Genomic DNA, 17,656 nt, shown 5'->3' on the forward strand with positions numbered 1-17,656 from the left:
GTGATTGCCAGACCGTTGTTCCTAATTTTTACAGATAGTCTACTGACTGGAATGGTACCAGCTGATTGGAGAAAATCCAATATAGCACCAATATTTAAAAAGGGCCCAAAATACATCCCTGGGAATTACAGACCAGTTAGCCTAACATCAATAGTATGTAAGCTCTTGGAGGGGATGATAAGGGACTATATACAAGATTTTAGTAATAAGAACGGTATCATTAGCAGTAATCAGCATGGATTCATGAAGAATCATTCTTGCCAAACCAATCTATTAACCTTCTATGAGGAGGTGAGTTGCCATCTAGATAAAGGAAGGCCCGTAGACGTGGTGTATCTGGATTTTGCAAAAGCATTTGACACAGTTCCCCATAAACGTTTACTGTACAAGATAAGGTCCATTGGCATGGACCATAGGGTGAGTACATGGATTGAAAACTGGCTACAAGGGCGAGTTCAGAGGGTGGTGATAAATGGGGAGTACTCGGAATGGTCAGGGGTGGGTAGTGGGGTTCCCCAGGGTTCTGTGCTGGGACCAATCCTATTTAATTTGTTCATAAACGATCTAGAGGATGGGATAAACAGTTCAATCTCTGTATTTGCAGACGATACTAAGCTAAGCAGGGCAATAACTTCTCCGCAGGACGTGGAAACCTTGCAAAAAGACCTGAACAGATTAATGGGGTGGGCGACTACATGGCAAATGAGGTTCAATGTAGAAAAATGTAAAATAATGCATTTGGCTGGCAAAAATATGAATGCAATCTATACACTGGGGGGAGAACCTCTGGGGGAATCTAGGCTGGAAAAGGACCTGGGGGTCCTAGTAGATGATCGGCTCAGCAATGGCATGCAATGCCAAGCTGCTGCTAACAAAGCAAACAGAATATTGGCATGCATTAAAAGGGGGATCAACTCCAGAGATAAAACGATAATTCTCCCGCTCTACAAGACTCTGGTCCGGCCGCACCTAGAGTATGCGGTCCAGTTCTGGGCACCAGTCCTCAGGAAGGATGTACTGGAAATGGAGCGAGTACAAAGAAGGGCAACAAAGCTAATAAAGGGTCTGGAGGATCTTAGTTATGAGGAAAGGTTGCAAGCACTGAACTTATTCTCTCTGGAGAAGAGACGCTTGAGAGGGGATATGATTTCAATTTACAAATACCGGACTGGTGACCCCACAATAGGGTTAAAACTTTTTTGCAGAAGAGAGTTTAATAAGACTCGTGGCCACTCATTAAAATTAGAAGAAAAGAGGTTTAACCTTAAACTACGTAGAGGGTTCTTTACTGTAAGAGCGGCAAGGATGTGGAATTCCCTTCCACAGGCGGTGGTCTCAGCGGGGAGCATTGATAGCTTCAAGAAACTATTAGATAAGCACCTGAATGACCGCAACATACAGGGATATACAATGTAATACTGACACATAATCACACACATAGGTTGGACTTGATGGACTTGTGTCTTTTTTCAACCTCACCTATTATGTAACTATGTAACTATACCCCTTCCCTCTGTCCCGGGGTACCCGCCAGGGATGTCCCATACCCCCCATGCTCTATGCATTGGCTGTTGAACCCTTTGCCATTGGGGCACACCCTGACATAAAGTGCCTCCGCATGGGGCGAGTGACTGAAGTCCTCAGTCTCTATGCGGATGATATGCTCCTGTACTTAGAGGACGCCAGCCCCTCATTGTCAGCGACCCCACAATTAATTCAACAGTTTGGCACTTTCTTGGGGCTGCAGATCAACTGGTCCAAATCCCAAATTCTCCCCAATAGACATCACGGCCCCCACAGCCACTCAGGTGGCCCTTCCACTAGTAAGGACAAACCAACTTAAATATCTCGGTGTACAGTGCTCACGATCTCTTAAAGATTACATGCACTTCAATCTAGAACCCTTGTATTGTCTCCTCAAAAGCAAAACCATAGTCTGGGCTAGACTCCCTCTTGAAGTCATGGGTCGCATTAACCTAGTTAAGATGATCCTTCTTCCCAAGCTACTCTACCTATTCTGGCATGCCCCTCTCTACATCCCAGCCCGAGTTTTTAGATCTATGGAATCCATACTCAATACGTTTGTGTGGGGCCCCTCCAGACATAAGTTGTCATGGCAGACCCTAAAACGCCCTGTTCTCCTTGGTGGCACAGCCCTCCCTGACCTTGCACTATACTACATAGCCTCCCAGCTGTCCCACTTTTTCTACTTCAACCACCAAGATAAGCTTCGGTACTCTACCATGGTATGCACGTCGGTCACCAACATGGTGGCCCACCCTTTCCAGATACTTTTTTGTAATCATCGGGGTCTCCCCCGCCTTGGTGACAGACGACATATGTTGACCCATCACTGCAAAATATGGCAACTGGCGCTGGACACTACTGAAGCTCCCCCCCTACAAGCTCACACACCACTCTGGGACAACCCCCAACTACCTGAACTGATGACTATCCCTGTCCACAACATATGGATTGCCAAAGGCATCATATACCTTTCCCAAGTCATATCAGCTGGCACGGTGAGATCATTTCAGGCCCTCAAGGAAGAGTTTGCCCTTCCCAATCATATGCTTTTCCATTACCTTAAGGTACAACATGCCCTCCAATCCCAGTTCGGTGCCTCTATTCCCAGGCATGGTCCTGGGAAGGGATCCCAAGAAACTCATCTCCTTTCTTTACAACCACCTTCTAAAACCCTCAGCCACCACCCATGCCTACCAACTGAAAACTAAATGGGAGTCCAACCTGGGGGAACTGGAAGATGAGGAATGGGGGGAAATACTAGAGTCCTATAAAAAAGTGTCCCCTAAACTATCAGACCGGCTCACGCACCACTACATCCTTCACAGATCATACATCACCCCTTCACACCTCTCAAAATATAAGCCAGATACCGGCTCAGCCTGCCCCAGGTGTGACGATCCTGACAGCACTTTCTACCACCTGATATGGTCCTGCCCACCCCTTCAGCAATACTGGACACAAACCGTAAAATTCCTACATGACTGTATGGGCTCCCCCCTGTCACTCTGCCCACTCCAGTGTATACTTGGCCTCCTACCCCATTCCAGAAGAAGAGAAATACTTAACCACCTTTTTACAGGAAACCCTTTTCACAGCTCGTATGCAGATAGCCCAACTGTGGCTCAGAGCCGCCTCCCCTACTATCCAGCAATGGAAAAGGGCAGTGAACATCACCCTCCCATATAAAAAAAAGTCTTATACCTCCACCGAGGATGCCCAGGCAAGTACAATAAAATCTGGGACAGATGGGTAGACGATTCCTCCACCTGCGTAGACTAGGAGGAGTCCCCCTTCCTGCAATGGGCTTAGACCACACTTTATGTCCCCGGTCTTCCACTCTTCCTCGGACAGTAGGATACACCAACTACACTATATGATGCCGGCTCTGTTTGCCGCCATGTTGGCGCAGTGAGTTCCCATGCACAACTATTATCTACACCTGTTATGAACCCAAAATGCTATGGTTATAAGCAATGACTGGGACTATCTCAGCTGTAGATGTGAGATGTCAGACTTTTTACTCCTTTGTTAGGTGCCTGTTGTACCCTGTTTAATGTATGTAAGCTCCGTATTGAATATTATGCTCAAACTTTATACTTGATTAAAAAAAAAAAGAAACCTGTCAGAGCAGCAAAGACACTCAGAGGCAAAAAAAACAAACAAAAAACAAAAACGTATATCTAAAAATTTAATTTCAATTTCCCAGCTTTGACCCCCTCGCCCTGCCCCAAGCATGCTGAGAAGACAGGGAAACACTTTACAAATACGAAAACTCTTTGACACACACCTGAGATTTGCTGTAGTTGTATTTGTCTGGGTTATCCTCCCGATATTTCCGGAAGCCGTTCCTGGTGCGTTTATCAGCACACAAGGAATATGGCGTCTGTGCGGCAGAGTCCCTAGAAGAAACAATTACAAATGGATTGCTGGCAACAAAATTACAGAAAACAAAATTATTGCAACATTGAAAATAGTCATTATAATCCTTTGTAAGTTAACAGAAACCCACAAAGACTTCCACAACTCTGCCCTGAGCTACATCACTAACCTAGTCTCAAAATACCAACCAAACTGTCCTCTCTGCTCCTCCTTCTGCTCTCTAGCCCCCTTGTCACCTCCTCTCATGCTCACCTCTGGGACTCCTCCCAGAGCCCCTCGAATCCTCTGGAACACCTTACCCCAATCTGTCCAAATATTTCCTGTGTCTGCCTATCAGCAATTTCTGAAAAGGCCTATCCTGACTCCAACTGATAAACAGTGGGTTGAACGAAAAACATCTGACAGCTCCAGTCGCTGCACTAATAATCCAATGTTAGTACAGAAATCTCGTCTGCTGTTCTATTGTGTTCTGACAGGGAACGCCGCCCCCCCCTCCCGCCAGAACACTCCGGTCAGCTACTGGTTTTCTAGCATGCACATCCGACATAGGCCGGTGAACGGACAGCTTCTGTCGGACTGGCTGCCATGCACACGGACCGAATGTCAGACAGTTTTGTATTGAACCGGCCAATGTCATCTGACATTCGGCCCATGTGTACTAGGCTTTACCCAATCCTCTGCTCCTCCCTGCAGCTTCTGAACCCCTGCGCACTAGAGGTCTAGGATCCTGACATCAAGACCCAGAGCATAGTCCATAATAGAGGATGCTGAGGCACAGTCTACCACTGGACTGTGGGGGAGCAGAGGATCAGGAAAGAAAAACAGTTTTTGCCCGGCGAAAGATGTCACGGAAAAAACAAAACAAAAAACAGTCAGTGTTGATGGGGGAAATTCCTCCCACTGAGCTATTGTGTTCTCCCAGAAAGGAGGGGGCACACAACGATTATTGCTAGTGGCTATAGTCGCTGGAAATAATCACATGAAAAATCCGACAGGCTGGTTGTACCCAAGTCGATTGATCCATTAGCTTTCATACAATCTGCCTGCGCATACATGGTTTGAATCTCGGCCAATCTCTGCTGAACCAGCCAAGATTTGAACAGTCTATGGCCAGCTTTAGACAAATCAAGCACAGCCTCACAGCAAGGAAGGATTTTTATTTTTATCCGCCCTGAGCTTTAAATAATGAGTGTTAGATGATTTCCCATCAGCATGCAGAGATGCATACTGATGTGAATTTAACGGAAAGGTCCACTTTAAGGTAAACCAGTATAAGATGGGAGTTTTTTTTTGTAGGTTTCTACTTTTGCGCTGGTTTACTAAATGCACCAAACAGATTTAGTTAAATAAATAATTCTGAGGGTGGCCATGAGATATTACCTGAGGGCCGGGTCCCAGCCAGCATTCATAAGCAGACAAGCCACTTCTCCGTGTCCTGCTGCCGCAGCTACGTGTAGGAGTGTACGCTGCTCCAATGGAAGACGCTCATTCACCAGTCTGCTCACCACCTCACAGGCTGGGGATCTGGTCAGAGGGGGCGAGGAAGAGGAAAAGTCAGGGGTGAGATCCTGCAGGATCCGTTTAGCGGTCTCAGAATCTCCCGTCTTGCAGCAGGTGAACAAGGCATTCCGCACCCTGCTCAGCTCATCACCTTGTGTAAACACAACAGCATGCATATAGAAACCAATTAGACTCGGCTATTGCCAGCTTTAAAGGCTGCTGTAATGAGAATGCAAAGTCCTTTTTTTAAGTTTTGTTACAGGATATGTATAGGTGTTCAGTTTAGCCCCTTGGCCTCCTGGTCCTTTAAGGGGTTTCAGATGCTGGGAGGAAAGGTGGGGTTTATAATCATATGGCCACCGTAAATGGCATGAACCAAAAGCTCCTGATCGCACAACCTTTTTTCGCAATATTGCACGCATATATGCGGCCACTCAGCGCCAAGGCCCACCCGCATACTTGCGTCCTATCAGCGCCAAGAGGTTAGCTGCTTGCTGACCGCACTATGGCAGTTTGACTGCTACAGGGCGGCAGCTGTGCGACGGATAATTTTTGTGTGTGTGTGTGTATATATATATATATATATATATATATATATATATACATACATACATACATACACACATACACATACACTATAGATATATACATACTATCTATATATATATATATATATATATATATATATATATATATATATATATATATATATATATACACATACATATATACATATATACATACACACACACACACACACACATATACATACACACACATACATATATACACACACACACACACATACATATATATACACACACACACGTGATCAGGCTTTCCCAGGTAGGTGGGCCCATGCTCGGGCTCACACACAGCGGGAGCCCAGCGGTGGGTACTTCAGACTCGATGTCCCTGTTTAGTACACAGGCAGAATGGCGAGCTGATGTAAACCAGGCAGATCGTCGTTCTGTCATTAGGGAAGGCATTGATCCTGTGTTCCTGCAAAAGCAAGGACACGTATTTATCCCTTTCCTTAGTAAAAGTACCTCCCCCCACACACACAGTACACAAGCACTGGCTAGGAACACATTTAACCCTTTGATCGCCCCTGATGTTAACCCTTTCCCAGCCAGTGTCATTAGTAGAGTGACAGTGCATATTTGTTAGCGCTGGTCATTGCATTAGTGTCACTGGTCCCCAAAAAGTGTCAAAAGTGTCAGTTAGTGCCCAAAATTGTCCGCCGCAATATTGCAGTCCCACTATAAGTCGCTGATCGCCGCCATTACTAGTAAAAATAAATAAATCTATCCCATAGTTTGTAGACGCTATAACTTTTGTGAAAATAATATAAATATACGCTTATTGGGATTTTCTTTACAAAAAAATATGTAGCAGAATACATATTGGGCTAAATCGATGAAGAAATTTGATTATTTTCAATATTTTTATTGGATGCGCTTTATAACAAAGTAAAAAATTGTTGTTTTCTTTTTTCAAAATTGTGGGTCTTTTTTTGGCGATTAGCGCAAAAAAAAAAAAAAAAAAAAAAAAAAAACTCAGAAGGATCAGCAGTAGCGGTCTTTCAGTACTACTACTGATATAAATAATAGAGCTAAGCCCAGGTGTCATGCACCTTGCTGGACCAAACTCATAGTGTGCCATTATTTTTACAAAAAGGAGCTAAATTCCTGGAATTAAGCTTTTAGACCTATTCACACCAGTGCAGTAACGCATGTTTTACTGTATGTCTCTACAACCCAGGAGACAAAGTGCTATGTGGTGCGGTGCCATCAATTTTGACAACTATGTTGCAGCTACCATCAACTCATTTTAAATGGCAACTCAACCCCAAGAGCATGCAGATGTGAACCACATGTGATGCAAGTGTTAAACCACATGTTAGCAGCCCATTAAAAATTAGTTGACTCCCGAAATGCAACACATGTTGAAGGCCAAGTGCACTTTTAGGATTATGTTACACTCAAGCATTTGCACCCCCCCCCCCCCCACCTGCCTCCCCCCCCCCCCGACAGCATGCAGTGGTTCTTCTCCCCTACAAAACATCATATTTGAAATTGGCACAACTGTTTGGGGCTCCGTCCTGCATGTATGACCAACATGTACTGATCTTTTAATTTTTGGTTCTCATTCATTAGGAAGTTTTAGGTTCTTACCTTCCAATGCTGATAGTAGTGGCTCCTGATTGGTCAACTCTTCGTAATCATCAGTGGAATTTTCTGTTTGCTCCTGAGATATAGACCCTAATCCACCCCCATCCTGAGCAGCCACAGACTCTTTGGGAGAAAGCACATTATATTTTGTGAGCACCACTACATAGATTTTGTATACTACAATTTACATGCTATGTTGGCCTTGTTCACATCCTGCATGCATGCAAAAAAAAAAAAAACACAGATGGAAAGGTTTTTAAATTTTTACAGATTTGTCTTGCATAGAATATTTTGGTCTTATTCACACCATGTGCAAAGACATGTGTATTTATTATGTAGGCCTCTGCAAGGACACAAAGAAAACCATTGTTTTCTATGTGCCCTGTTCACACCAGAACACTGCGGTCATGTGAATTTTTTCCTGAACAGTAATTTGCAACATGAATTATCTGCAAGACCACAAAAAAAAAAACAAAAACAAAAAAAAAAACTATTTTTTTCTATATGGCTTGTTCACACCACAAAATGATATCAGGTGAGTTTTTTTTCTGCGTAGAAAACTGCATACATGTTGCAGATTTCTGCAGAAAAAATAAAAATTACACACGATGATACCAGTGTTGTGGTGTTAACAGGGCACATGGAAAACAATGGCTTTCTTTATGCATTCTCTCTTCCCAACCCCCCCCCCCCCTTTTTTTTTTTAAGGCCCATTCGGCCATGTGTAGTAATGCAATGTCATTTATGAGTCAACTTCTAAACTGCACCCTGAAGAAGTAACGTGGGCTGGAGGTAGCTAGCTGGGGGCTGTGTGAAGGAAGTAGTTCTTACAGAATAAATGCCATGTCATCTTGTTAAGAAATGTTGTACTGCGGCGTGTAAACTATGTACAGTATTTGTGGTCTATGTGCCGTTTTTTTTTTTTTTTTACCTTTGCTGAAGTTTCAATAAAAATTATTGGAAAGAAAAAAACGTTTTTGCAAAAAAAAAAAATATATATATAATATATATATTATATTTTTGGATATGTATTGTAGCAGAAAGCAAAAATATATATTTTTTACTTTCTACTATAATACATATCCAAAATGTTATTATTATTAATAACTATATATATATATATATATATATACACACACACACACACACACACATATACTATTTGGTTCATGTGAATATTTTTAGGGCTCTCATTACTACCCATTTATTCTTTTTTGCTTTTGGCTATAAACGGGGAATTCTAGTTATGTTCCATTAAGCTCTACATATTGTAACACTGTGAAAACTCATTGAAAACAGAAAGGCAATTATAGATCTAGTTAGCAATTGCAGAGAATGTGATACAATACACATTAAATATACTTGTTAAAATACAAGCTGTGTAAGTACCCCACATTGATCTGGTATCAGTCTCTTGCAAGTCCCTGTAAAGCAAAGCTCAGACTGGAAGAGGAATGAGTGGCACAAGGAGCCAATTAGGTGTGCTGCAGTGATCATGTGCTAACAAGGAACATGACAGAAAGAGGGCAGAGCGACAGAGATGAGCTCATCAGTCTGCTGCTTCTCTTTTCACTAACCAGTCATAGGCTGGGGGATGGACAAGACCTAGTTGAATTATTTAAAGCACCACTCCAGGCAACAGAAAAAAAAAACCTGTTGGTTGCACTCTGACGTCACATACAATTCAGGACCAGCAGTCCTGCAGCGTATGTGGAGATGGCAAGAGTCCACAATGCATCAATAGGAGGGTTAAGGTAAGTATTACCAGCTTATTTCTCTACCACTAGATGGCAGTAGAGAAAAATCAGGTCTCCAGCCCTCCTAGACAGCAAAGACACTACGGAGCTTAAGCACAATATTCCCAACGCATCACGTTCCTGAAGGTGGCTGTAAAAGCAAGTGGGTGCTGCAGTGACCACCGGCTGGAAACCGAAGACATTCAAAGCAAGAATTACGTCACCAGCACATCAAGGTCCTCCAGAACAGGCCCAAGGCTTTATTCAGTGATCACATCATAGCTACAAAAGCGACGTTTCGGAGCCTCACAGGTCCCCTTCATCAGGCATGTGACCACTGAGGTTCATACACCTAAATATTCATCTCCTGCATTTATAGGGTGTGGAGAGGCGAGGCAGCACATTATGGAGTATTTACTAAGGGGACATAACATAACAGAAGGTTTGTGGTATTTGCTCTGAGTGGAGATCAGTCACCTGACACATCTTTTTTCTTCTTCTTCTTCCTTTTTCTTTTTGGTTGCACCTCGTATTCTCTGAGATCCAGCGTGCTGATGGTCACCTCTTCTTCCACATATTCATCCAGCACCGGATCATCATCTTCTTCTGACTGCTCGGGGGCATCTAATGTTAACATATAGCACAGAGCTTCATAATGAATATGGATGAAGGAGGACTACATGTTAATAATACATGATTACAAATACAGTACATTACTTTAACAGTCATTTCATGCTTGAGTTTTTTTTTTTTTTTTTTTTTAAATGGCGGAAAGGATAGAATTCCTTTCAGATTTCTGCAGTCTGTGTCTCTTTAAAGGGAGATCTGCCCTTACTTTCTGTTCTGATGACCACACAGGAAGTGGGAGAGAATGTCCTTAATGGGAACACATTAGTACAAACTTGAGGCATGAACCCTACCCCATTCTACTAAATAAAGTGCTTTTATTGTTGTCTGGTCTCTGTTGCAGAGGTTCTTCTCATCCCCATCTTAGTGACCGCACAAAAGCGATGTGTGTTTTTGCATATAAAACAAAGTAGCTGATTCTGACCTAAAACCAGTTTCCTGGAACCCTCTGCACAACACACTCAGACAACCAGGAACCGATTGCTCTATGTGGTGCTGTCATTCTAAGACTGGCCATAGATTGACGGTTTATTTATTTTTAGATCATCCAGTGGGCTGATTTGAAAAAAAGAACAAAAAAAAAAAAAAAACAATTGGAATCTCCCATTCACAGAAGTGGGGTGGATGGAAGAATCCTCCCCGCTGTATTATTGTGTTCTGACAGTGGTGACTCCTCCATACACAGATCAGAGCTGCAGCAGATAAACAATTAAAAATTTCCATCACGAGGATGAACAGCTGGAGATGAATAGAAAATTCGGTTGGTCCTTGCTGAACCAGACGATTTTCAATCCATTTTTTGCCAGCTTAAATCTATGAACATTCTTACAGGAGAGCAAAAAAAGGATGACTTTATCAATGTGCAGCTGCTCACTGTCCAATCACAGGCTGCGGTGGGTTCCGGATGAGGCTGTTACTGCTAGACTACATAGTAAAAAAAAAAACTACTAACAAAAATTCTCAGCTCACTTACCAGCCAGCCTGCAACAAACCAAATTGTCTTGTCTAACAGTTCACATTAAAAAAGGGGTTTAGTTGCACATGTTTGCAAATATATGCGTAAGCTGCAGCGGCCACATCGTGGCACCCCAGTGTACTGCAGTCCTAACTATCATTTTGAGAGTGAGTTGGAGTACATATATAAGAATGCATGTATTAAAGGGCAGGTATGCCTGGAGGGAGCCCACTACTCCTTAAAAGTAGGGCTACAACTAACGATTATTTTCATAATCGATTAATCAGCTGATTATTTTTTCAATTAATCGGATAAAATCATTAAAAAAAAAAGGAATATGCCATTTTTCCGTTTATTTAACAGTAATAATGAAAAAAACTGCAGAATAAAACACCAATGATGAGGTACTATTCCTCCCAGGAACACCAATGATGAGGCGCTATTCCTCCCGGGAACACCAATGATGGGGCGCTATTCCTCCCGGGAACACCAATGATGGGGCACTATTCCTCCCGGGAACACCAATGATGAGGCGCTATTCCTCCCGGGAACACCAATGATGAGGCGCTATTCCTCCCGGGAACACCAATGATGGGGCGCTATTCCTCCCGGGAACACCAATGATGGGGCGCTATTCCTCCCGGGAACACCAATGATGGGGTACTATTCCTCCCGGGAACACCAATGATGGGGTACTATTCCTCCCGGGAACACCAATGATGGGGCACTATTCCTCCCGGGAACACCAATGATGGGGCACTATTCCTCCCGGGAACACCAATGATGGGGCACTATTCCTCCCGGGAACACCAATGATGGGGCACTATTCCTCCCGGGAACACCAATGATGGGGCACTATTCCTCCCGGGAACACCAATGATGGGGTACTATTCCTCCCGGGAACACCAATGATGGGGTACTATTCCTCCCGGGAACACCAATGATGGGGCACTATTCCTCCCGGGAACACCAATGATGGGGCACTCCCACCCCCCCCTCTGCAGGAATACTTAGTTAGGATGGGGCACTGGTCATAAAAATGAATGTTGTACAACGATTTTCATTATCGATTATTATCGATAATATCGATTAATCGTTTCAGCCCTACTTTAAAGGGTATAGGGACTGGACATGCAGCAATAGCACAATGGTAGGGAAGGTATCTAATGAGTCCCCTCACCAATTACCAACAGTGTAAACAATTGGCAACCACCCCAACCTATAACTGGCCTTTGTAGCAGGGAGCATTTGGAAGAGTGACGCATGTCAAAAAACAATAAAAAAAAAAATTCCCAGCTCATTTACCAGCCAGCCTGCAACAAACCAAATTGACCTTGTCTAACAGTTCACCTTAAAAACCAAGGGGTTTAGTTTGCACACGTTTGTAAATAATTGTGTGAGCTGCAGCGGCTATGTTTTGGCACCCCAATGTAGCGCAGTTCCAACACTACCATTTTGAGAGTCCAGTTGGTGAGGGGACGCACTGTATGCCTTCGCTCCCATTGTGTTATTGCTGAGTGTCCATTACCTCCCTATTCCTTTAAGGAAGGAAGAGCCTCCTCCAGGCATACCTGCCTTTAATCTATCCATTATTATAAAGGTGCTCAGGAGACTCTCAAAATTATAGAGTTAGGACTGCAATACACCAGGGTGCTGTGACATGGCTGCTGCAGCTTACGCATGTATTTGCAAATGTGTTTGAGCTCAGATCATCCTGGACTCACCTCGATCTGTGACTAGACAGTGAAAGGAGAAGCAGCACCGTGATGAACTCATCTCTCTGCTCTCTCCTCCTATCAGCAAGTTCTGATCAGGAGATGAATAAATTGTCTCTCTCACCCCACACTCCAGTTCTGCTGTACAGGGACAGCAAGAGGCCTGATACTAGGTCACATTCAGGTGCCTACACTGCCTGTATTTAAAGGATAGTCCACCTTGGGGAACATGTTCCAGACATTTTTTAGGGTGGAACATTCAACATGTTCCCACTGCTGCAGCCGCTGTCTGACTAACCGCCTCTTGTGACGGGGATCTTCTCCCCGAACTCGCTGTCACAATTACAAAAATTAAAAAAGGTTTAAAAAAAAAAAACATGATCTGCTCGCCCGGCCACGTCATTCATTCACAAAGTTCTGTGGGAACGGGAGAACTACAAGTACTGACATCCTTTGTGGTTGTCGGCTTGTAGTTCTCAATGAGCTACCAGGGTGCTGTTGAGCTCTTTAGGCAGCTCATTGTTTCTTCCTGTCATTGTGTAACTGCTTGTCCGTATGAGCTACAAAACAGACAGATTACACCAACAGTCTGCAGGAGTCCTGCAATGCACCTGTAATCTGCTGATTATGGGTGCAATGCTTTGCAGGCTCCTGGTAAAAAAAAAATAACAAATGTACTTTTTTTTTTTCCCTGCAAAAAGATGTGCATTTATTATTTTTTTCAAAAGGTGAACTTATCCTTTAAAAATACATTTAATTATGTATTAAAGTGGTTGTAAACCTCAGACATGCAATATGAACAAAGCATAACCCTCTATAGCAGGGATATGCAATTAGCGGACCTCCAGCTGTTGCAAAACTACAAGTCCCATCATGCCTCTGCCTCTGGGTGTCATGCTTGTGGCTGTCAGAGTCTTGCTATGCCTCATGGGACTTGTAGTTCTGCAACAGCTGGAGGTCCACTAATTGCATATCCCTGCTCTATAGTGTGTACTTGTGTCAATTAAGAGCACTAAGGGGTTGATTTATTAAAGGCAAATAGACTGTGCACTCTGCAAATGCAGTTGCTCCACAGCTTAGTAAATGAAAAGAAGCTCTGCTGACTTCCATCATCCAATCATGTGCAAACAAAAAATGCATTTTTTTTTTGTTTTTTTTTTTCCCCTTGCATGTGATTTAGTATTTGTTGCAAAGGGAATATTTACCTACATTTAATAAACTCTGGAGCAACTGCACTTTGCAAAGTGCACAGTCTTTTTGTCTTTAGTAAATCAACCCCTGTCATTTCTATCTCCTACTTTGATCCTCTGCTATTAGCATGAGTCCCTTTTGACAAGTTTTTCTAGGTTTACAACAGCAATTTGTTTGGACGGTGGGAAAAAAATCTTAAAAAAACACAACAACTTTCCACATTAAAGTTTTTGAATTTGTTTTCTATAAGTAATTTAATAGATGTATTTTTAGAATGTAACGTGATCCTCAAACTGCTGCCCTCCAGCTGTTGCAGAACTACACGTCCCATGAGGCTTTGTAAAACTCTGACATTTACAGACATTACTAGGCATGATGGGAATTGTAGTTCCTGAACAACTGGAGGGCCGTAGTTTGAAGACCCCTGTAACAAGAGCTGTAATATACCATGCCGTTAAAATGTATCACTGCAGTTATTACCGGTTGTCTCCTCCTGGTTTTCTGTCCGTCTCGGTTTTCTGGATCTGACAGGTTTCTCCCGTATACCAATGATTGGTACTTCCCTGTCTGTGCACAAAGAGTATAAATGACCACAGGTGTGATGACACATTGCGATACTTAAAGTGATTTTAAAGGTTTATTTTTTTTTTCTAAAATAACAAACATGTTATACTTACCTCTTCTGTGCAAGGGCTTTGCACAGAGCGGCCCGATCCTCCTTTTCTGGGGGTCCCCCGGCGGCACTCCTGGCCCTTCCTCTTCATTGGGTGCCCCCACGGAGAGCTACATTCCATTGGGGCATGCTCCTGAGTGCTGCTGCATCCATCGACATAGACAGCAGGACTCAGCCCCACCCCCCGGTCACAGGATTTGATTGACAGCAGCGGGAGCCAATGGCTCCCGCTGCTATCAATCTATCCAGTGAGGGTAGAGACAGGCGTTGAAGCTGCTGGGCTCATGCTTGTCGCTGGAATGATCAGGTTCAGGTAAGAAAAGAGGGGGCTATGGGGGGGGGGGGGGGGGCAGCTGCAGCACAGAAGGTTTTTCACCTTAATGCATAGAATGCATTCAGGAGAAAAAACATGACACTTTTTATAATGATATGAAGCACACAAATATCTTGTGACTAGATAACATAGTCAATCCTTATTTAATCTTGCAAATAAAAAAAAGGGGGGGGGGGTTAAAGCGACTGCCACTAGGCTAAATACTTATTGCTCGCAATCGGTTTATCAATGTTCCCCAGCAAGGTGCCCTGTGCCACCCTTCGGGGGACCACAGTCAACACTTTGCACAGCTGCTGGCTCTCAAATCACAGTCTTTACTAATAGCCAGGATGCCTGCTCTCGCTAAGTGGGAACCAATTAAACTGGTTTCTGATCAGGTCAGTTGTAGGTACCGTATTTATCGGCGTATAACACGCACCTTTTTCCCCTTAAAATCAGGGGAAAGTCGCAGGTGCGTGTTATACGCCGATCCCCGCCGATCCCGAGCTGTCACATTTTCAAAATCGCGGACCGCGATTTGAAAATGGCGCCGCCGGAGCCGAAGTACACAGAGCCGGTCCTCGGCTCTTTCCGGCGGCTCTCGTTTACTTTCGGCTCCACTCGTAGTCCCGAGCGGAGCTATCCGAACCTACTCGGATAGCTCCGCTCGGGACTACGAGTGGAGCCGAACGTAAACGAGAGCCGCCGGAAAGAGCCGAGGACCGGCTCTGTGTACTTCGGCGGCGGCGGCGCCATTTTCAAATCGCGGACCGCGATTTTGAAGCCCTGGAAGCAGGGACAGGGGATCCCAGGCTGCACTGGGGGAAGGCTGCACTGGGGAAGGCTGCACTGGGGAAGGCTGCACTGGGGAAGGCTGCACTGACAAGGCTGCACTGGGGAAGGCTGCACTGACAAGGCTGCACTGGGGAAGGCTGCACTGACAAGGCTGCACTGACGAAGGCTGCACTGGGGAAGGCTGCACTGACGAAGGCTGCACTGACGAAGGCTGCACTGACAAGGCTGCACTGACAAGGCTGCACTGACAAGGCTGCACTGACAAGGCTGCACTGACAAGGCTGCACTGACAAGGCTGCACTGACGAAGGCTGCACTGGGGAAGGCTGCACTGACAAGGCTGCACTGACAAGGCTGCACTGACAAGGCTGCACTGACAAGGCTGCACTGACAAGGCTGCACTGACAAGGCTGCAATGAAGGGCATTTAAATGTAAGTTTTTTTCCCTTCAACTTCCCTCCTAAAAGTTTTTTTTCCTTAAAATTCCCTCCTAAATTGGGGTGCGTGTTATACGCCGGTGCGTGTTATACGCCGATAAATACGGTAATTCCTAAAAAGGTTGCACAAGATTGTAGCAAATGTTTAATCTTCATCAAAAAAGAACCAATGCCCAATAGTAATTGAAAAAGAGCTAGGCACATCTGCCATGGCAGAATAATCAGGAACACACACATTATATATATACACACACACATTATATATAATATATACACACACACACACACACACACTAGAGCTGCACGATTCTGGCTAATATCAGAATCACAATATATTTGCTTAGAATAAAGATCACAATTCTTTCACGATTCTCGAAGCGTAACATCATCTTTCACATTATATAACAAAAATTCGGCTAACTTTACTGTTTAGTTTTTTTTTTTTAATTCATTGAAGTGTATTTTTTCTCCCAAAAATTGCATTGGAAAGACCGCTGCGCAAATACCGTGTGACATAAAATATTGCAACAATCGCCATTTTATTCCCTAGGGTCTATGCTAAAAAAAAATATTAGATATACAGATATCTATCTATGTTTGGGGGTTCCAAGTAATTTTTTCTTTGTAAGAAACTAGTGTCAGAAAAAGCTTTAGACTATAAGTGGTTAAACTTCCTTCAATTACACACCTAAGGTCATCCCTTTGATCTAAGAAGGAAAAGTTACAATGTTTCTAGTTCTCTTCCAGCACTGTGAATTATGAAAAACTTGGTAGACTGCCTGTTTTTTTTCTTTTGACTGCTGAGTGAGCAGAGAACTCTCTACACTTGTTACATGAATGAATCGGGTAATTCTGCATAGAGATCGTGAGGAGGTTGAATCGAGATGGCGATTTTTTAACAATTAATCGTGCAGCTCTAATACACAAACAAAGGACCTCTCATGCTTCCTCGCCCTATCCTCTATTCAGTAGGCGGTCTCTGCATAATAAATTATGTCTACAGTTATCTCTTCCCCTTGCACTTACCGTGTACCTGCAGAGTAAAGAGCTGTGTGTGTACACGCTGCACCTCTCGGAAGGTGGCTCTCCTAGTGCTGAAGGGAATGCCATGAACACGTGGGTCCTTCTTTGGGATTGGGGAGTTCCGCCCCAAGAAAAGAGTCTTATCAGAGCGAGGAGCACGCAGGAAGATTCCACGAGCCTCAGCAATGTGTTCTGTCCAACTCTGCAACAACTGGGTTATGTCCTGGAGAGGAGAACAAAATAATGTACTGAACAACCATTGCTGACATAAACCATCACTGCATTATGAGAAATCACGCTATGGATCTCTATATTATAGCATGAGGTAAGAAAAGAATGGCAATTGTGATAACTAGGTAAAACAAAAAAATTTTAATATGAAAAATATTGTTTTCATACTGTAAATCTTTTGTCAAATATCTTACTGGGGGACATACCCCGGAGCTCTGCAGTATCTAAAGAAAAAAAAAAGAAAAGAGCATTGAGCCCTCATTCTTTGCAAAGTCAGCGTCGCACCGATTTGAACAGCGCCATTTCTGACAATAGGGTGTGACTTGTCAAGCGATTTGACAGGTCAAATTGCATGACAAGTTGCTCCAATGTGAACGAGGG

At 43.7% G+C, this 17,656-nt stretch overlaps 1 protein-coding gene across 3 annotated transcripts in view; it reads right to left on the reverse strand.

The window, feature by feature from the left end:
• The window catches only part of ANKZF1 (ankyrin repeat and zinc finger peptidyl tRNA hydrolase 1), a 55,090-nt gene that overhangs the window by 17,228 nt on the left and 20,206 nt on the right, over positions 1 to 17,656 (reverse strand). For 2 of the 3 annotated variants that reach the window (XM_073634338.1, XM_073634340.1), the window contains exons 8-13: positions 17,048 to 17,267; positions 14,285 to 14,371; positions 9,794 to 9,940; positions 7,584 to 7,703; positions 5,287 to 5,557; positions 3,815 to 3,926 (exon numbers count right to left, since the gene is read on the reverse strand). In XM_073634338.1, coding sequence (XP_073490439.1) covers positions 3,815 to 3,926; positions 5,287 to 5,557; positions 7,584 to 7,703; positions 9,794 to 9,940; positions 14,285 to 14,371; positions 17,048 to 17,267 — 957 coding nt within the window. The remainder of the gene's footprint in view (positions 1 to 3,814; positions 3,927 to 5,286; positions 5,558 to 7,583; positions 7,704 to 9,793; positions 9,941 to 14,284; positions 14,372 to 17,047; positions 17,268 to 17,656) is intronic. The other variant, XM_073634339.1, reaches the window with a different exon arrangement.

This window comes from Aquarana catesbeiana, linkage group LG06, assembly GCF_042186555.1.
Source record: "Aquarana catesbeiana isolate 2022-GZ linkage group LG06, ASM4218655v1, whole genome shotgun sequence".
NCBI classification, from domain to species: Eukaryota; Metazoa; Chordata; class Amphibia; order Anura; family Ranidae; genus Aquarana; species Aquarana catesbeiana.